The 21805-nt window shown below is 40.8% G+C and overlaps 1 protein-coding gene across 1 annotated transcript in view; it reads right to left on the reverse strand.

Moving 5' to 3' along the window:
* myom2a (myomesin 2a) overlaps nt 1–21805 on the reverse strand; it is a 57521-nt gene that overhangs the window by 3280 nt on the left and 32436 nt on the right. The window contains exons 4-35 of the mRNA XM_073462860.1: nt 21540–21632; nt 20911–21046; nt 18738–18892; nt 18048–18140; nt 16037–16125; nt 15908–15946; nt 14970–15134; nt 14712–14873; nt 13687–13828; nt 13117–13316; nt 12978–13031; nt 11589–11716; nt 10133–10316; nt 9984–10001; nt 8311–8485; nt 7970–8091; nt 7332–7519; nt 7081–7207; nt 6589–6767; nt 6359–6473; nt 5793–5952; nt 4884–4990; nt 4760–4804; nt 4533–4669; nt 4213–4357; nt 3950–4009; nt 3485–3552; nt 3279–3392; nt 2366–2453; nt 2227–2265; nt 1518–1623; nt 114–277 (exon numbers count right to left, since the gene is read on the reverse strand). Coding sequence (XP_073318961.1) covers nt 114–277; nt 1518–1623; nt 2227–2265; nt 2366–2453; nt 3279–3392; nt 3485–3552; nt 3950–4009; nt 4213–4357; nt 4533–4669; nt 4760–4804; nt 4884–4990; nt 5793–5952; nt 6359–6473; nt 6589–6767; nt 7081–7207; nt 7332–7519; nt 7970–8091; nt 8311–8485; nt 9984–10001; nt 10133–10316; nt 11589–11716; nt 12978–13031; nt 13117–13316; nt 13687–13828; nt 14712–14873; nt 14970–15134; nt 15908–15946; nt 16037–16125; nt 18048–18140; nt 18738–18892; nt 20911–21046; nt 21540–21632 — 3797 coding nt within the window. The remainder of the gene's footprint in view (nt 1–113; nt 278–1517; nt 1624–2226; nt 2266–2365; nt 2454–3278; nt 3393–3484; nt 3553–3949; nt 4010–4212; nt 4358–4532; nt 4670–4759; nt 4805–4883; nt 4991–5792; nt 5953–6358; nt 6474–6588; nt 6768–7080; nt 7208–7331; nt 7520–7969; nt 8092–8310; nt 8486–9983; nt 10002–10132; nt 10317–11588; nt 11717–12977; nt 13032–13116; nt 13317–13686; nt 13829–14711; nt 14874–14969; nt 15135–15907; nt 15947–16036; nt 16126–18047; nt 18141–18737; nt 18893–20910; nt 21047–21539; nt 21633–21805) is intronic.

A 21805-nucleotide genomic window follows, 5' to 3' on the forward strand; every position in this document is an offset into this window, starting at 1 on the left:
ACTCAAGATAATAAGAAATCAAAACGTTTGGCCACAGATTAATAAAATCAAACTGAATATAAACATTGATTAGAAACATTAAGTCAAGATAAAAGTGTTAATTCCTCCTTCACCTTGTCCGGAGAGGTCGAAGGTCCTGGTGTGGGTCTTCACACCGTCTGAGATCTCGATGGAGTAGTGACCCTTCTCCTTGTCGGACGGATCACAGATCTGCATCCAGGCCATCTCCGCTGTGCCGCCAATCCTCATCTTCTCAGAGGAGGCGATCTTAGTCTCCCTGCAGGGTTTACAACCACAGGTTTCCTCATTTCACACTGATAACAACAGATCAAAGTCACCACAACAACTTAGAGCTGACTGACTGACTGATGAGGGATTTCTTATCCCTCCAGAAACACGTATGAGAGGAGAGAGCAAAGAAAAACAGTCAGTGGTGTGGTGAGGAATACCAATGTCTATCTCAGAGTCACATTTCATAAACAAGAACACTAAATAATAAATCAGCTGAGGTATTGACAGAAAACACCTGCTCTCATAGGACTGTAGGTAAGAAGCAAAAATCGAGTATTGCAAGTGTGAACAAAGTCTGAGGGAATGCACTTCATCAATCTTATTGTCAATAAGTCTTGATTATTTTCTCGATTAATCAGTTTGCTGTTTGGTCGATAAAATGTAATGTACTGGTGAAAAATGTCGATCAAAGTCCAAGATGACGTGCACAAACCAAAGTCATTCAGTTTACTGTCATAGAGGAGGAAAGAAACTAGAAAATATTTGTATTTAATGTTACTCAAATGTTATAACCAGCTTCACACCACGTTTACATGCACAATTATTCTGTTTTTTTCCCCTTATTCCGTAAAAGACAATAATCCTATTAAGCTGATAACGAAAATGTATATTCTACTAATATTCCTGTAATCCAATTAATTAATGTCCACGTAAAGTTCCCTAAAATGTCTTTTATCACATCAACATATAGATGCAGTAACATAATATTAATCTAAGTATTCCAGCGGTGGTAGATTTGTTTCGACCGTAACAGCCTCCTTCTTTCAGTCTTTCAGCCACCTTCTTGAGAACGTCTGCTCTGTGATATTCGCTCATATTCACAAACCTGTTGATATCTAAGTTTATAATAATGTTTAAAAGTAGTTGTGATGCAAAATCTGACCAGAAATGTGGACTTTTACAGGCAAGTATACAGGCAACAGGCCTAAAAAATCTAATTGAGTGGAGAACGTAGTACAGAAAAATACTGCCGTATCCCACATGTGTTAAATGCTACACTGGGAACAAGGTTTAATTAGGAATATCCAAAAGAAATATGCATGTATCAAAGTCTAAATACTGTAATATTTGGAATTGAAGTGGAAAATTAGTTTCTGAGGTAAGATAAAGGTTGATAATATCGTAACTGTAACAAAAAAGAGCTTGAGAGCTGCAAAGTGTTGTTACGTCTCAGCTATAACACATAAATACTTGAATCCTGTTCATGTGAGATGTAAAGGTCGTACTTGTGTTTCCAGGCGGTCTTCATCTCCTCTGTGTAGTAGTTCATGTAGCACTGAAGCCTGATGCCCTCAGGAGTACACTGCAGCACCAGGTCAGAGGCGGACGCACCTGACGGACGGCAACAAACACACAGAGAGACACAGTCAGAGAAACTGAAGATACAGCTTTCCTTCCCTTTTAGCCGAGCACATCTACCCTGGATACTGTGCAGATTGCTTTTCAGATAGTGATCTGAAGAGTCCCTGAGGCTGCCTCTTCCCTCAGTTTTTATTTAAAGGTTGAATCCACATTTTTTTGGGAGGGAAGACAGTCAGACCCTCAGGCTACATCAGGTTACAGCTACATGCAGCAGAGAGGTACGACTTCATTCAGTCTGATTCCTGAGGACAAATTTTACCGTTTGCACCGATGCACGATGAACAAGTCAGTCGAACGCACGTTTGATATTATGAGTAATGCCCCTTTCATGTTGGACAACAAAAATGCTAACACACATTGAATTCTGGCCCAATGCTATGATGTGCGTTGGTGAGTAAATACTTTTCCGTCCGTCTCCGTTCGCGGAGCGCTCGAACATCGTTCAGCTGACTACTGTTACATGTTTTCTGGCACGTTTAGATGTTAAATGTGACACATCATGGGAAAAAAAAAGACTGCTGACAAGTCTTAACTTTGGTGTAAAAATGATATAAATCAGCTGATCAAACTCACCAGCAATCTTGGCGATGGCATTGATGATGTCGTCAAACACTGCAAATCAATGACAGACAGACACAACACACATTATAACATGTTGATTATGAGAATAAGAATAAAGTCATTGATCCGTCTGAGCAGTGGAGAAACGTACCCTGTCCTGAAATGTCAAACACAGATGTGTCCTTTCCTCTGTCGTCACCGAGCACGGCCTTGTAAACACCATGATCTTTTCTAGAGAACTGGAAAAACAAACATTATTATGATTAAAGCAACATTATGTAACTTTTTTCACCTTAAACTAACAGCTTCAAAGTCATTTTGATGGTACAGAGTGATTTTATACGATGAACGGTGCCTCTATCACTTGTTTTCAACACATAACATTGTGATGACGTAATGAGTTTTGGGGGACGACGCTTTAAAGGTACAACAAGGAACTTCACCTATTTGTTGGTTCTGGCGCCCCCTGTGGGCAAGAGTGGTATGAGCACCACCGCCTTGTGTCTTTAAGATCCGATCTGACTCGCTCATTCTGTATTTTTCATAATAAGTGTTTTATAACATTGTTAGAACAAATTAGCATCATCTGCCTGTTTGAAACTGTGCTTAAATTCTGAAAATGTTCCTTTACAACAACGCTAGACCTCATGGACCGACTTTTAAAATCAAGATGTGATAAAAAAAAAAACTTTTACATCACATCACTGCTCTTATAGACGAGATATGATGTGTGTTTTCTTGAAGCAACCAATTACAACCAATAATATCCCCGACATCCACTCGTCAATTCATTAGTTAGCGAGCTAGCAACAGCACCAGGTACGTCACCTCAGCATCAGCGATTAAGGTGATTAAGGAGGCGAGCATCCAACTCTGAATCACTGTAATTCTACATGTTTGTTATGATACGCCCAATTTTCAACGTTCAAATCAAATTCCTCCTGACATTATGTCCCAACTGCATGCCAGAAATATGTCACACTGAATATCTATGTATAAGTAAGTATACATAGATGTCAACAAGCTCTCAGCACCACAGATGACGAGGGTGCTGCTGTCGTTACCTGAGGGATGGGGAGAGCGCAGGCTCCTGACATCACATTGGGAGGAGTTTCGGGAACGATCTCATCGTCCTCTTTGTACCAGTGGAAGGTCGTCTCCTTCTTCACATTCGCCACCTGAAAGACGAACACAAGGACTCGTTTTACTGAGAGAAAAAGGGAAGCAAAGTGATGAGAACGGTAGAAAATTGAGTGATGTTAACAGTTACCTTGCAGGCGAGCATGACGGTGCAGTCCTCAGTGACAGTGAAATACAGATACTCAGAGAAATGTGCACCTGAAATCACAACATGGAATCAGGATGTTATCAGTACGAGGAACATAAAGAGCAACAATGAATGAAATGAAACATAAAAAACACTCAGAGGGAGTTTATCTCTGCCACGGCTGTAAGATCTTTCTTTTATATCATATAAATAATCACACATTTTTAAGAAAGCTGGTTGAACACAGCGAAAAGCCACTAACACGTCTCCAAACGACGACTAACGAAACCAACAAGACTGAAAAATACTGTAGCTTCTTTTGGAGGAAATTACACTCTTAAGTCTGATTAGCAGTGTGTACAACTAAGAGCTTTTGTGTGTATGAATGATGTTTACTACATAACATCAGTTGAGCCCTTTTGGAGCGTTGAACTCTGAGTGTTTCCAGATGTTGGTGTGTGTCGGTACCTTGCTTCCTGATGTGCTCTTTCCTCTGAAACTCGGCCTCCTTCAGAGCAGCTTTGAACACTGAAACAGAAAAACACGATCAATAAAAGTGGACAGCAAATGATTCAAAGACACTGAAAATGAACAGCTGATACAGGCCGATAACAAATGTCTTTCAATTCGACTGTTTTGATTCCAAGAATTTTTACGTTTTTCGGTTTCTGCTTCAATATTTTTCCTTTTCTAAGATTGTGTGAGAGAGAAATGGGAGAAAAAAGCCTCACCGTCTCCCACCAGCACCAGGGAGCTCTGGGCCTTGGCCTTGCCGTCGTGGATCTGGACGGTGTACGTGCCCTCGTTGGCTCTGGTGAAATGATCCACCGTCATCTGGATGATTCCTGAGGCCACGTCGTGGCTGATCTTGTGTCCCTGAGAGGAAGATTTGTGTTTGCATTACATCAGGAGATCATGTTCAAATCTGAGCGTTTGTCTGTTCATGAATTTTACTGTAACAACAACAAACAAAAGATTTAAATGTGACTTTAAACCAGCTACGACTTTAATAAGCGACCACATTAATGTACATTGACGTTGAAGATGTTACCTCTCCACTGGCGACCTCCTTGTCGTTCACGATGAACCTGTAGGATACGGATGGAGACAGCTTGACGGCCTGCAGCCAGAAACGCACGTGACCCTTCTCCAGAATCTCGTAGTTCAGACCGTGTTTCAGAGGAATAACTGCACCGAGACAACAGACGCACAAACATTAGATCCTCAGGAAATAATCTAACTTATATCGGAGGTCTGCTGCTACAAAACAACACTCACTTGGATGTCTGATGGCGTAGCTGAGCTCCAGCATGGTGTTCAGAGCTGCAGAGCAGAACAGAACAAACATGAGCAACAAACAAACCAGAACAACAAACAATCTGCTGGATTTTTATGAACTCACCGTCCTCAGTCAGAGTGTGGCTGCCAGAGACGCCGTCTGTGTCAGTGACCACCACAGAGTATCTGCCAAGATCGTCTTTATCAGGGTTGGTGAAAGTCAGTCTGGAGCTGAGGGACAAATAAAGCAACTATTAAAAGTCCATAAAGGTCAGAACAAAGGTTGTTGCATTTCACAGTTGTAAGGCGTCAGGTTGAAAAAGTTTTTGAGTCTGACACAAAGCATTTTACTGTCACATTGTTTTTTAGCTTTATTTTATGTATTTTTTTAAATTTATTTTTCTATTTATTGATCATTTCCGAAGAGTTTTCCTAAAAAAGAACGAAGACAGTCAGTTATTAAATGGAGACAGTGTTCAGTTAGTAAATGTCCAGTGAGTCGATTCATCTTAAAATTTAAGACGACATCATCGAGAGTCTTTTATTGGGTGCAAATAATCTGAGTGAGCAAATAATTCATCTTATATTAAGAATAATGTTTCAGGAGAACATCAGCTATCAACTATCTGAACTAACTTAAATATAATTATCAGAGCTTTGTCTCTCATTCTTATAAAATTAGTACCAATATAATAAACTTCTCTCCAGGAAACCTTTGGGAAATTATTAAAATATCATTAGATCCATAACATAATAATCTGGAGTTTAGAGGCAGGTGTTAAACCTCACTTGAGAGAAAACAAGGTGTTGAAAACAGGAAACGGAGGAGCGTGATGTCTTTCAGCAGTAAGTTCCCACTGTGAGCTCAGTAAACGTACGAAGGCTCGAGGGGAAACACACAGTTTGCTCTGATGTGTTTATTAAGAACTATTTTAAAGACAATCTTTCCGTCTGTGAGCAAAGAAGAAGCCAAATGAGCGCTGAGCTCCGCCTGCAGCCTCGGAGACGTGTTGGATGATAACAGTGAGCTTACGTTCTGCCCTTTGTCGACATGGACACCCTGGGGCAGTCGCCGATCGCTTTGTAGTTCTTCGACCACACGAACTTGGACGTCTCACAGATCTCACAGGCCTCCAGAGACAGGAAGACGTCTCCGGTCTCCTCGTCCACGCCAGCCACAATCTCCTTGGTGCCTGTGAATAACACGTGAAATTAAACTAAATTAAATCTAAACTAGACTTAAACTAAAAAAATGGATGCTGAGTAACGTCAAACATCCTTTTAAGGATTTTCCACCGGTTTCTGAACCTGTGTGTGTTTTTTAAATTATGTTTATGACTGTTTATATTGATGTTTTTATAGTTTTATTAGATGTGTTATTGTAGATGATAGATAGATATGATATTCTTTGTATCCTGTTTTCCTGCCTGCATCCTCGCTGACACATCAGGACCGTCTAGTAAGTAGCTCATTTGACTTTATTGTGATATCCTGATGAATTTCAGTGCTGGATGCACATTTTTATACAGTTTTAATTCATCAAATAAAATAAATCAGTCAGTGTAGAAGCTGTGGCTGTAGACGTGAAGCAGTCGTTACCTGGGAGAGCTTTAGCGCAGACCGGCTCAGACAGCTGGGAAGCTTTTCCGACACCGCTCGCGTTGACGGCACGAACTTTGAACACGTAGGTTTCACCTTCCTCCAGACTGCTCACCTGCAGGTAACCATGGAAACATCTTTACAGTGTTTAAACTTCCTCTTTCAAATTCAAACTGTTACTGAAGAACAACTCTTCCAGTTTGTTACCACCTAAGTATCTCTTCTCTCACCTGCAGGTAACGGTGGCTCACGGCTTCCTGATTCAGAGTAACAAACTCTGACGAGCCCTTCTTGGCCATTTCCACAAGATATCCAGTGACCGAGCTCGCTCCGGTGTAGACTGGAGCCTTCCACAGGACTACCAGGGAGTGACTTCTGACCTCACTGAAGCTCAGGTCGTAGGCCGGACCTGAAGGTACGACCGGATGAAAACATGAACACGAACACAGAGAAAAGAAGTCTGCTTCGTAGTCATCTTTCAGCACCTAGCATCAAAAGATCTCCAATATTTCTCATGTTTGTCTTCGATATAATTAAAAAAGTCACATTTTCTGAACAAATTCAAATAAACCATCTGATCTAAAGAGAGAATCTGTCCTCCCACTGAACACTACAGTCACAGTAACGTTACTTTGTCAAATTTGTGGCATTAGATGAGTTTGAATACCCCAAAAAGCACTCAGTTATCCTTCACATGTATAATACAGTGGTGGTTCTCCTACCCGGCTCGTCCATGGTCCAAGCTTCACATTTCATCGGGGCGCTGGGAGCTGAGGGCACGCCGACACCGGCCATGTTACCGGCCTGGACCTTGAACTCGTAGAAGCTTCCCTCGGTCAGATTCTCAACCTGAAGAAACAGAGAGAGACGATTCACACACCTACAATCTGATCTGTGAAGTTTCCAAAACAAACTCACATCTGTTAGTTTCTTTTCTTATTGTATAATTGTGTGTGTGAGTGATGTCACTCACGGTGCAGGTCCTCTCGGTGATGGCCTCGTGGTTGACCTCCTTCCACACCAGAGAGTCGGCGTTGCGCCTGTCGACGTAGTAAGCGTTGACCTTGGAGCCGCCGCAGTGTTTGGGACTCTTCCAGGCCACAGTGATGGAGGCGCCATCGCTGCTCAGCATGGTGATGCCGAAGGGAGCGCTGGGAGTCGCTGAACCACAGATATTTAAGGGTTTAACATTTTTTGGATACTTTTCTATTTCTATTTCCTGCTGACTGTGAGCAGACTGGAATTTCAAAAAAATGTACAGTAGTGTAATATTGTACGAGTGATTTTGTGATCTTTCTGGCTGCAGCTGTGTTCGGTGACATTGGAAATATGCAGTTCAGTGATTAAAACACGTAAATCACAGTGAAAGTGGACAAAGTGGGAGCAGTGGGTGAGTCAGGTGGGAACAAACTAAGACAACTATATCATACATACCATACTCCACCCCTTTACCTGGACAGAGTAATGAATAATGAGCATTGAGCTGCACTGAAGATGTTTTAGTTGTTTACAGTTACATTTTCTATCCAATCTATGAGCTTTATTTGCTTTTTAAGGTTTTTTTTTTAGCTACATAAAAAGCTTTAATGATAAATGTGGTGTTGCTCTCACCGAGGGCCGGCTCCACAGCGATGGGAGACGACTCCTGAGACTCTTCACTGAGGCCGAAGACGTTGACGGCTTGGACGCGGAACGCGTAGGTTTCCCCCGGGATCAGGCCGTGGACCACAAACCTGACACACACACACACACACACACACACACACACACACACACACACACATTATTATTATTATTATTATTTGATTGAGCATTTGGATTCTCACATTATTTCTTCAGCGCAGAGACCGGCTTGATAATCAACAACACATGTAAATCTCACTTCCTACAATATGGGACCTTTAAGCATTCTGCTTCTTGCTCACTGTTTATATTAATGTAGTGTTACTGACCTGGTGTGTTTGAAGGGTTTGTGGTTGCAGGGGAACCACTCCTTGGCTCCGACCACGCGGCCGTCGATGTAGTAGCCCATGAGGTTTTTGAGACTTTTGGGAGCGTCCCACTGCACGAACACGGACGACTTCGTGTTTCTGGTGGCAATGACCTGACCGGGAGCAGAGGGGACGCCTGGTCGAAGGACAGGAAGTTATTATTAAACACAAGTAATTACATCATTATTAAGCAAATTGACTGTAATGGTTTAATTACAGAGGTGTGTGTTTTTCCTTACATTTAGGCCTCGTCCACACTTATATGGATACTTTGCAAAACAAACGTTTCCTGTCTATTCACACACAAACACCTTTATTTTTAGAAACTCTGGTTTCTGTGTATCCATGTGTACGTGTAGAGCGTTTGAGGAAACGATGATGTCACACCACATGGTCATTGTTGCTTTCTGTAATTAGTGTGTCTGTGAAATAACAACAACAATGGTGACATACACACTCTCTCTGGTATTCGGTGACGCAGACGTTCTCATCACCTGACTTGCCTATTGTAATGTGTGTACGGAGAAATTTTGTAAAGCGAAGGTTGTGGGGACATGATTTTTTTTCTTTTTAGAAAATGTATCCATATCAGTGTGGACGAGGTCTTAGAGTGCTAAAAAATAGATCAACATTTAAGAGTCAAACCTAAGACGGACAATAAAACAAATGTCAACACTCATCTTGGGAAAATATCAGCCAAAATATCTTCACAAGATCTGCAGCACTCAATTATTAATGTCGGACCAAATATCTTCCAGATGTGACAGAACTACACTGATACTAAACAGAATCAAAGTCCGGTTGCAACAAAGTGAAAACTTGATGAGAAATGCATTTTTTATTTTTTAAAACTACAGATTCTTGATTTATTGTTTTTTAATCTGATTACTGTAAAAATATTCTGCAGAAACTATTAAAATAAATACGTGTTGTAAATTATTTTTTAGGGTTTCTTGGACGTTCAGGACAAATTTCAACCCGATCCAATTTAAAAATAAGAACACACACACACAAACACTTCTGCCAATCAACACTTTCTGAAAAAAGCAATGTACCGATCCAGTAACAGAAGTCCTGATAATTATCTGTAAATATTCCTGACTGCAGCTGTTTTGTGTCACATGCTGCGCTGTAGATTATAGAACGAGTGCCACCATGAAGGATGCAGATCTCAAAGGTGTGTCCTGGTGTGTTTTCATTGAAAGGTGAGCCGTCATTGTGCGAACACAAACACAAAGTGAGTTAAAGGTGTGAAACTGGTTTTGGTGCCTCGACTGAAATAACACAACAACAATGTGAAGTCGTGTTGGAGGGAAGTGAAGTGAAGATTAAGGAGAAGTTTCACTGAGACGCTCCAAAGACTCTGAGCATGTTTTTATTGTATAACCTCGAGGTCGAGACGCTTCAGTGAAACATTTTGGAAAAAGTGAGAGATTTTGATGTAAAAATACAAATAAAAATGCAGATATTAAGACTGTCCATCTGGTTCTTAAGTTTAAATAGACCACAATACAAAAAACAAGTGTATATTTATATTATATTTCCTGAGTGCTCTGCCGGTCACACACGTGGTGAGATCACACAGTGGAAGAGTGAACTGTGTGATGATACAGCATTAATCTGTACATACGTACCGATCGACACCTCAGTACCTGGAACATACACACATAATGAGTATTTGTCCAAAATGTGATTTTCTGGCTCATTAGATCAGCTCTTACATGTGTGTGTTAATCTTTGTGTGTACTTTGCTGTACATATGAAAAACATCCCGGCCCCTTACCGTCCTCATCGACCTTTTCGACGGGCTCAGACGGCGCCGAGGCCTCGCTGGACCCGTACAAGTTGACCGAATACACTCTGAACTGGTACTTTTGCCCGTCTTGCAAATCAAAAACCGGGTAACGAGGGGAGTGCAGTTTGACTGCCGTGTTGATCCGCTGCCATGCTCCAGTGCCTGCTAAGCACTGTGGGAGAGTCGGGGGGGAGGAGGAGGAGGAGGGGGGAGGACATGAGAAGGAACAGCCATCTGTGACACAACCTCATCAATGTAGCATCAACACAAGGACGAGCTAACAGGTCGAGTGTTTCTGCAGAGTCGGGGCTCGATTTAGTTTAATTTGGCCAAAAACAGAATAAACTAATTATTTTTTATGATGTTTTTTTGTTGCGCTTTTATATTTTGCTTTATCTCTCGATGTTTTATCTTTTCTTGTTTATCGCTCTTGAATTCACTTTTCTATTGGCATCTAATCCTGTTTTATTTTTCAATAATTTCGCGATTGTTGCACCTGTGTTGTATTTTGTGAAGCATCATGTAACCGTTTGGAAACGCGCTATAAAAATAATGTTTATTATCAATATTATTGTTATTTAAAGGTGTGATCATCATCATGTTTCCAAAAGAGACTTGATTTTTGAGGCGTATACAAATTACTGAACAGTGTTGGTATTAAAGAGTCGTACAGATATGACAGTTCAGCTTCAGCAATATTTGTTTTTTACATTAAAACATAAGAATAATGAAGGTTTAGGCAAAGATTTCCTTAAAAGAGGGAAAGATGAACAAATGGACAAAAGAGGTGAAGACAAGTAACAAGAATTATTATAAATAACAATAAATACTACAAGAATACATTATGCTCCCTTTACGTACAAAAATACTTCATGTTGGCATTAATGTTGAGCAGTACAACCACTAGAGGCCTCTCGTTTGAAATATTGGCGACACTGCCACACAGTACCTAAAATGTTTGCATATCTTAGTTAGTTAGTCATAAATCCTTCCCACTATTGTTTTTATATCTACCTTAATATCTACATTTCTAGCGTATGTTCCTGTGACCTTCATATGGATTTGTTTTGGCCATATTCAGATGTGGAATATCAGAAGTGGAGCCCCAACAGTACACGTGAAACATGGTGAGCTTTTAATGCTTTCATATTTATTACATAAGCATAAAAAACACATGTAACCTCTTAAACTGACGGACTTATGAGTTAATCCATCTTTACATACTCATGTTGCGATGCACAGAAGCTTCTCTAATGAGGATCTCGGAAAGTTCAACGTATCAGGATGATTTCAGGGGTAAAATGAGTTTCATCCAAAATGAACATCTAACTTAAAATCCTGAGTTTAGGAGGTTAATGTCTTCTTTAGCTTTCCACTGCAGTACAGAGCTGAACACTGGGCTACACTGATGGAAATGGATGGCTAACGGTGGAGCGACACACACCTTCTCGATGACGTACCACAGCGGAGCTCGTCCGCGGGGGCTGGGAGGGTTCCAGCTCAGCACGACGTACGATTTGAAAATCTCGGATGCGTGCACGTCGGTGGGCTCCCCCGGGATCGTTACGTAGCCTGGATTGGGAGTGAACGGTGTTGAGGCCTAAAGTACTCACAGCAGCAGCTGCTGCAGAAGTCCCACACTGTGTGTTTCATTAACTAAGTGTTGTGTTTCTAATCATCATTTTTCAATCTCATCTTTTATCTTTGTAAAACTGACGAGGTGTTGGAGGGAACAAAGACAACACCAGTATCATGTTTCAGCTTTTTAAAACAGGTTCCCCCTTCATGTGAATAAATCCTCAGTCCTACAGAAGCTGATACAGAGATTAAATGTCTTTAATTAAGTTCCTGAGGTGTGGCAGTAGTTGTGAATATTACAGTAAAATGTGGGACTTCGACAACAGCCTCAAGTTAAGATTATACCAACGCGTTCACATATTTATTTTAGTTTTTTAATTAGTTTCTGTGTTAAAGGTTTGATTGAAAGGGAATACACGACACACGTTTTAAAGGAGGAAGAAAACACCAAGTGGTTTAATTAAAAATCAGTCAATTAAAGCAGGAGTAGAAAAGATGGAGTTAGATCAAAGAAGGCACCACAACGGAGGAGAAGGGAAATTATTTGTTCTGTGTAGCTATTTTTAACTCTTAAAATGTGGACGAGTGTGATGTTTTTGTAGGTTTGTAGGAGCAGATATATAAACTATTTGTTTTCACTGTTGTTTACATTACGAGATCGAGCCTTTGTCCTCAGCGGAATGAATGCCATCCATCTTAAATCCAGAAAGTTCAGTATCTATTAAATAGCAAATTGTAGAAATACGATGACTCCATAACACAATACTCACTCATGGGTCCCAGTGATCATCTGGGGTCGACAAAACATGTGATTGCTCAGAAGAAAAACTCAGCGGCTCGCCCGCGGGACGTCCAACAAGAAAATGAAAAAAACAAACAAACTGCGATCGCAGATGCGAAAAAATCCTCTCATTTCACAGCAGACTCCATTATCCCTCTACACCGGAGATCCTGAGATGGCAGCCATTTTAATGACAGCTCTTCAGAGCGTCTACGCCCGCCCTAGATCCTACAACACCAATGACTGGTCGTGTAGACACTCCTCTCTCCTGAGCCGCTTGCACACCACCCTTCGGACGACTGATTCATTGTCAGTGATATTATTATCAGCGCAGAGATGTTGAAGATATTGAATGTGTTATTATGGTGAAGTTTGGACAAAAGGACAGGTGTTAGTGTTACTGCGAGTGGTTGGGTGGTTTGAAGGATTAAAAGAAAATGACTGAACCGGATCGGTCCTTGTATACTACCGTACCTTCCAGGTCATCATCCTTGATCACTATGTCGTATTTCCCTTCGATTTTAATCACTGTTGCAGGAAACGACAACAGCAGACCCGTCAGAAAACAGTCGTGTCCCGCCGGTTCGTGTTTTGTATTTACCTTCCTCAGTACCTTGCAGCCTCTGGCTCTCGGCGGCGTCGAGGGCGGTCACTTTGTCGGACTTGCGGGACGGCCTGCTGATGCCGGCGCTGTTCACGGCGCGGACACGGAAGTGGTAGGAGCGGCCCACTTTCAGGCCGTGCGCCGGGTATTTACAAACCTTCACCGGGGCGTCGTTGCACTGGACCCAGGTGTCGCTGCCAGATTCACACCTACACACCGGGACCAGGAAATGACATCAGTGGTACGACATCATCAGCAAGAAACATTTAGTAAATATTCTGAAGCTTGATTTTACATTTGCTGCAGTAAAAACATAAAAGTCACCAGAATTTAATAAATCTAAATTAATAAAAGTGATTGGAAACATCTATAGGTGAATAAAAGACATTAAACGTTAATGTTTCTTAGTAAAAGCTGCATTAATTGTTTGTCTTTGGCCACAAAGGTGAAATAAAAATCAAATCTGAGATGAAAACACCTGATAAAGTGTCTCCTTTAATGATTTCCTCGGCATCAACTTCAGTGCAATATGACTGCATTCACGTCAATGTGCCAACTCTGCTATAAAAAGAAACTGACCGATCCACAAAGTATCCGGTGATCGCCGCCTCATTGACGGTGTTTGGGGGTTTCCAGGCAACCAGCACGTAGTCAGCGTTGATGTCGTACGCCTTCACGCTCATTGGTGCACCGGGGGCGCCCGGAGCAGAGGGGGCGGCGTCTGGAGGAGCGAGGAGATAAGAACGTACGATGGGAAGGGAAAAGAAAGAGGGACACAGGTAGAAAGATGAGAACAATAATGAATTATAAAAATAAAGATTTTTTCTTTTTCTTACTCGATGCAGCTTTAAAAATGATTAAGGAAAAAGGAAATGAATTTTGAACGTGACATCCTCTATTTATTGTGCTGTATGTTGTTTTCTTTTAGGATAATAAGAGCATTACAATGAATAATTAATTGCCTGTTTGAGTCCATATAATAATAATTAAAAACCCTCCCTTTAATCTGAATCAAAACTCAGACGAGGCCTCTCATCATGGGAACTGCAGACATCCTGACTGAAGGTCTCACTAATTAATGGTTTGCACAGCAGCTGTAAAGAAAATAATCCCTCATTTTGTCGTGTCGAGGCAGATTCTGAGATCAGGTCTGGTGAGAACTGAGTGAACTTTATCTGAGTTAATGAGCCTGTCACATGTCGTGTACAACCGATGTGACATTTGTAATGGGCTCAGATTTTGGCTCGAGTCCTAAAACCTTAAAACCTTTGTTGAAAAATAAGATTAATATTCAGATCAGACCAGTTTATCCATTCACTAGAAGTCGACAAAGACAGTGTTTAAATAATTTACATTATAATAAGATCATTTTCTGTGTGAGGGTTCGAGCATGCTGAAGCTCGTCTCTGATAATGTCACTTTGTCTCGATGATGCACATTTTTAGCGACAGACTTCACTCAGTTTCATCTTTCTTCTGTCTATATTTGGTGTTTCAGCACAGCATTTTCATCAATCAATGACTTTCTTCTTCTTTCCTCAGCTGTGTCGACTGTCTGTTTATCATAAACAGGCTGTTGTTGCTCCATGATGCAGAGAGGTGTACCTGAAACAAACAGGTAGGCGCTGTGCTCAGCGGTGCCGTCCTTTGTGAAGATGCGGAGGGTGTAGAGACCCTCGTCGTCCTTCGCCAGGTGAGGCAGCGTCAGACGGGCCGCTCCTCCACCCACGGACATCTCAGCCAGCTTACCGGCTTTCAGCAGTTTATCTGTTGGACGAGATGGAAGAGACAGCGAAGAGTGAACAAACACAACCGGCTGAATGAAAGAATAAATTAATTGATGTATAAAATAATACGTCTCACCGTCTCTGTACCACTGGATGATTGGCGGCACGTTGGGGAGGTCGGGGACGACCACCATGCTACACACCAGACTGATGGAGCTGCCCTCCACACCAAAGGACACCCTGAACCGATCGAGCAGGCTGACCTCCAGCTTACTGGGATGGATCTCAGTCAGATGAGGCACTGAAGAAGTGAAGCATCACTGTTAATAATCAATAACAGTTGATATTAACTTAAATATGTGTACAATGGATGTCGCCATTTTGAGAAAAAGAGGAAACAAAAGAATGCAGCGAACTGGAAATCACGTCTATTAATTATATAATCATTGTGTCGTCCACCGTACTTTATCAAGAAACAACATTTTGATTGTACCTGGTGACAGACTGAGTGTTGTTATCAGAATGACAGAATGAATGTGCAAAAATGTTGTTGTTGTTTCAAGAAAATTAAAGCAATGATGTGTTCAGTCATCACGTTCTACCAGTTTTTAAATGTCACTGACCGGTTTAAGGAGAGCAACATGTTACTGCTCGTCCAGTTTTAACAAAATCTGGACTCGTAATAAATCTCTCGAATGTGTTTTTGCATTTTGTTTGGAGCACAGAGACTTCCTCATGATATATTAATAGTGGGAGGAATGATTTGCTTGATTGCTTAATGATTTTCTTTCCTGAACACATTAAGAAAAGTATGTGAATGTTCCATTAGATCATCAGCTGTTTACTTTAAGCAGAAGATCCTCTTGTTTTCAGCTTGTTTCTGGACAACAGCTTCTTACAATAGTTTCCACTGCGTATCAGGCCTCTCACATGTGACCAGACTTGCTATTTGTAGCCAGCTGATCCCGTGTTCTTGTAGTGATTGTGTCTGGGCCTGACTCCAAACAAAAAATTAAAAACAACCCCCCCGCCTCCTCCAGCTACATCTTCAGCTACTGCTCCCTCTCTCCTCACCTAAACCAAGATGGCAGAGCTCTCCGGCTCCTGACGCTCCTGTAGAGAAAAGACAGTCATGATAACGTAAAGAGACATAGATGATGATAACGTCTGAATGGTACGGAGCCAGAATAAGAGATGACTTACTCTTCACTGCTACTGTTGCCTTGCTGGTAGCCGTGCCGTGCTGGTTGGTGGCCACAGCGCTGTACTCAGCGGTATCTCTCACAACACACCTGCAACACAGGACAAACATGTCAGAATGTGCTTTAATCAAGTGTATGCATTAAGTGTATTTATACAATACTCATCACAAGGCTCCATTTTATAACATATGGATTTCTTTTCTCAATCACATTAAAGGAGCAATCTGTAGTTTTGCGGAAGAACTTTTAACAAGAGAAAGATCTTCATTTACTGCCTCAAACAAACTAGATAAACAAACTCTCTTTGTTTTCATGACTGAATTGACAAACTGACCGGTTTTACTTTGTTTATATGTGGCGGACCCTGCCACCTTTCTAGCTTCAAACACAGTTCTGGGACCTTATTTTCCTTAAAAAGACACTTTTAACATTTACATCCTATTTGTAAGTCAAATTTAAATCCAGTAACCTGCTCATGCTCGCTTAATAAAGCCGTCTCTGTTCTTTATCTATTTATTTTACAAATACTTGTCAGATACCCTTTTATATTTTATCTTGTCTTTTTATTTTCATTATTTTTACTGTGTTTCTCAAAATATTATCATTATGTCCTGTCCTGTTCTGTTTTTTTTTATATATATTTTCTGTGTACATAATATAATATAGTTTCTTATTATAGTTCTAAAATATAGTTTGAAAAAAATAGTTTAAATTTAATTTCGTATTCTGAATCTTGTGCATTCATTAAACCGACTGCTGTGGTTTATATCGTACTGTATACATTCTGATTCTGACTTTCTCTCTTGAGATATTCTGCTGTAAGAATCGGTAGCACATCCACATTTAACTTGACAGTCAGAAAGGATTTGAGCAGAGAGGAAACAACGAGCTGAAAATTGAGCCCATCTTAAAGTCTTGGCAGCTAAAACACGGAGCCAAACACGAGCACACGGAGCAGCTAAGCTCTTTCTTTCCTCAACAACACGTCGGTGGCTCCTCAAGGTCAGCTGTGAACTTCTGAAGTCAATGTCTGATTCAGGCACAAGACATCACGTACTGCCTCTTTTGAAAAGTAATCTCACATGTTGGGAGGGCAATGAAAGAAGGGCAGTGGCGCCCGTGTGACAGCGACTGAAGAGGAGTCTGAGGGTGAGAATAGAAGGAAGAAATGTGACCTTCACCCTGGACGCAACTATTTTAAAAGGCGATCCATATTCTCAGCTGTTGGGGGGAACATAAACGGTTTGTCCTTCTGTTCGAGCTTTTCACTGTGAAGGAGAAAATTATTTTACTTCTTTTTACAAAGTTTGGGACACAAACGACACGTCTCCTCACTGACCCTGTAACGCAATGACGGACAACCGGAGATATTCAATGCCTCCAAGAGAAAGAGAGGGAGAGAGCGAGGGGGGGAGCAGTGGGAGGAATTCATGGCTCGAATGACGCAAATGTCAGCACTTCGGCACGAACAGCTGAGGAGTCTTGAAGATGACGAACGGACCAACAGGCTGAGCCCTCAATCTAACTTCCCTCTGCTTTCTAGCTGCTCATCTTTTAATTTTAGATGCCAAAAGTGAAGGTAGAACGCTAAAATATGAACCATTAAAGGTAAAGCGTCACAGAATTGATAATTTAATCCCTTCTGCTCTTTTGCTTTCCCTCTTGTACGACAGGTTCCTTTATATTTCAAGGTCCATATTTTTGATGCACAATCCTGATTCCAAAAAAAGTTGTAAAATGTAAATAAAAAACAGACTGCAGTAATTTATAAAGGAACTGTGTTTGTACAAAGTGTTCCTGAGCCGATGTAGTAATGTCCTTTATACAATCATGTGTGTGATTCAAGTGTTGAACCTCGCCCCATCCTCGCTTGTGATCGACTGAGTCTTTCGAGGACGCTCCTTTCAATACTGTTCAAATCAAACAACACCTACTTGAGTTTGTAATGTTTTTAAGAAAATTCAGGGTGTATGTTTTAACACTGCAGTGGTAAAGTTGCGTTTGTGTCGTACCTGCTAATGATCAAACTGTGGACTCCATACTTGTTTTCAATCTTGTACCTTCCTGGGGCGCTCAGGGGGTCGACTGGCACGCCTCCTTTATACCTGCAAACAGTCAGGAGTCAATCATCTGTTCACACCTACAGGCTCTCACTTTAAATCAGTATGTTTATGGGGATGCATGACTCTCTGATGGTTCATCCAACAATAAACTGAAATTGTGTACTTAAATAGCAGCAGATATTTACGAGGTGATGGCTGCTTGGAGGTATGCTAAACACTGTAGACTGGTATTAAAGGGATTAAAGGAATGCTAACAACTTTTTTTTGGGATAGATCAAAAGATCAATGCTGTATTTCTTCCCAGCATGATACAAAACAGCTTAACTAGATGTAACTTTCATCTTTGGTTGATTCTGGCGGCCCCTGTGGACAAATGCTTTGAGTCTACAGATGCTGATATGGCTAGTGCTAGCATTGTTTTGAAAGACACAACATATCTTTAATACTTTTTTTAAAATGAAAAGAATGTTGTTTGGTGAAACATCAACTACAGCTCTTACAAACTGCGTGTAACTACTTTATGATAAGACTTGGATACTGAAGGCTTAAATAGTCCATACTTTATATTTAAATGTGGTGTTGAAAAGCAAACTGAGGTCAAATCTAAAACCCTCTCCTGTGAGAACCGGATATGCTGACCATTTGACGATGGGCCTTGGGTTTCCCTGCACAGTGCAGAACAGTTTGACAGGCATCTTCTCCCACACGGTGTGGGGTCGCAGGGCAACCAGGAAGTCCGGCATCTTGGGGATGTCATCCAAAAAATCTGGCCTCTTCGCCATCATGTCCTTAACCTGGAGAAATTAAAATGCATCAAGAGATTGTACAGTACACTGTGCACAAGTAAACAGATGATGACACTACACTGAGTCTGTGCTTCATCATTTTAACGGGCGTAGATACCAGTTAAATGCTGACGCTTTGACATTTTGTACATGTTATAGGCTACGTACCATACTGATATTTCTATAAAAATGTGTCACATCACGTTCACATCACATGTGCATGACCTGACTTTCACATCGAGAGGTGGAAGGGATGGTGGTGGAATTACAGGAGAGAAGGCTCCTGAAGCAGTGACCGCAGTTTGAGACTGCGTTTCAACATCTGTAAGTGTGAAACCTCTGGATATTTTTGACGCGGGACCACAGTGTTTCAACATTTGTAAGCATGACACCAGAGAACTTTATTAAGGACACTCCAGGACAATGTCCAGTTGTGTTTGTGGCGAAATCAGGAATTTTAAGCCAAAAAAAGATCTTCCCCTCACCCTTACCAAGTAGTTTTTGTGCCTAAACCTAACTAGAACATGAGCACAGCATTGTCTCAAGATGAAATATAAAATTAAACCTAAAGAAATGTAAAGTTTCACCATATTTGGGGTTTGCAGAAACTTACATTGCCAACATTAATTCTGGTGATTGGGATGGATTGCTCTGTACTTTGAAATGAAACAGTGACTGTGTCTAAATTGCTGCTTTTAACCTTTAAGGGTGTGTATTGTGCATGGTAAATACACAGACCACCTGTTTCTATGTCATTATAAACTCTTCTCTGCCAACATGTTGTCATCATCAACATTTCCCAGCTGACATCACTATCAACAAATCTAAAATCTGCCCGGACCAGAAGGATTAAAGAGGTGAAGCAGCAGCTAGACCTGCAGTCAACAGAGCTTCATCTGTCTGTCTTCTTACTGCAGCATGAGGACACACTGATGTTTATAAGCACCGTTCATTCACGATTAATATATTGTTATTAGCAGGGTTAATCGAGTGCTCAGCTGAAACTAATATCCGCTACAGATAATGTACTTTTTATCTGTAGAAGTATTATCTGTCAATTGGTCCCACCCACTTCCGTTATAAGCCCCACCCATTCACAGTATGTCTACAGATACAGATATTGGTGCACTGACTCATCCCTAATTAATGCAGTATTAAAATCTGCAAATCCATTTTCTTCATTTCATTTAGTATTTGCATTTATTATCTGGTCAGATGATTATATTTTCACTTCATACCAAAAAATTAGGTCAATCAGCTTCATAAATTGGAATCTAGATGCTTGATCATTATTGATGTTTATTGAACATGCAGAAAATTATGGATTTCAGCTTTCAACTAATTCTGGAAACACAAAGACGTTGTCATGAGGACTTGACAAAATTAAAAGTCAGTTGTAGACGAAAACATTATAGGCCTGCTGTTGAAGGGGGTCAAAGTTCAGGTGCAACTCAGATCAACTGGTAGTTTGTTCTACAGACACAGGAAATAACTATACAGCTGAAATACAGCTTCAGTCTTAATTATGACTCTTGGAACAGCTACAATATATATATTCACTGGTACAAACGTGGAAGATCCACTGTATCCTACTGTAAGGCAGCTGTATTCAGTGCTCTCATTAAGTATCCTGATTTCAACTCTATGACACATTGACATTGATATTTGTTTGGTATGCATTAGCAGCCAATACAGTACATCTCAATTTTCATATATTTTCATATGCAGTGTATCAAGATGAGCAAGTGCTGTGTAAAACATAAATGTAGAGTTGAGTATCATCAGCGTATGTGTGCTGTGAAATGTTTGATAATTACAAAGTGATTTGATTTGATCACTCACTGACATCAATCTGCTGCAATACTGGGCTCAAAATTGTTGAACAATGACTTTTATAGATGACATGATCAAATCTAACTGTTATTTTTGCAGGTACTGATACTTAACAAATCAAAAAAACGCCAAGACAACATAATTAAATACCACAACAGCGTTCCTGATAAAAGGTTGTTCGAGTGGCTCCTTACCTCTCTCTGGATATTAAGGCTGTCCACTCTGGCCTTGGTGGTTATCCTCATCCTGCTGAGCTCCTCCTGAATAACAGCCAGTCCTTTCCCAACATTCGTAGACACTCTCTGGTACTCCTCAGTCTCCTCAGCAGTCCTACCAACAAGAGTTATTATAGTAGCTGTTTTTCATTTTTACTTTGTTTTCAATTGTTGTTTTCAGTTCAGTTCAGTTCATTTAGTTGTTCTTTTTTAAAAATGTTAAGCTTTTGTTTCATTAGTATAGTCATTCATTAATTAAAACACATCAACTTTCCATAAATAATTCATTTTGAGCCCTCTGTCTTAATCTACAAGGGAATTGACATCTCACAATTAATCATTAAGAAGTAACTATTTTAAGCAACAGTAGAGTTCATTGATCACTGATAAACTGTTTCTATCAGCACAACAGATTTAATTTAACAGTGACTGACTGCTGACTCACTAATATGACAATCAGCACAAAATGATCCTTACTGAAAAGTGAACAACTAGTAAGATGGAAGAAATGTGCTGTCTTGACTGAGGTCAGCTAGTAGAGACTGTAGTTCAGTATTACCTTACACTTAAAATAGCCTGACATATGACAGCAGCCAATGGGAACTCACCTCTGCCGGAACACCGGTATGGTGTACGCTGGTTCCGCCATAGCCTCTGTGGCCTGGGCCTGTACCTGGCTCACCGATTTAGAGCTAGATTTCCTGTCAGGAGGAGGACGATCGTTATAAAACAGGAATCAAAATAATGGACATTTTCAGGTTTTAGCCTTGCAGAAGCAGTCGCTGAGCTAAAATCGGTCATGATCCACCGAGGTTTATTTTTGATTTGGAAGTAATTCCATATCAGTGCAAACTGCTGACTTTTTGACTGCAGT

This window comes from Pagrus major, chromosome 1 (assembly GCF_040436345.1).
Source record: "Pagrus major chromosome 1, Pma_NU_1.0".
Classification (NCBI taxonomy): domain Eukaryota; kingdom Metazoa; phylum Chordata; class Actinopteri; order Spariformes; family Sparidae; genus Pagrus; species Pagrus major.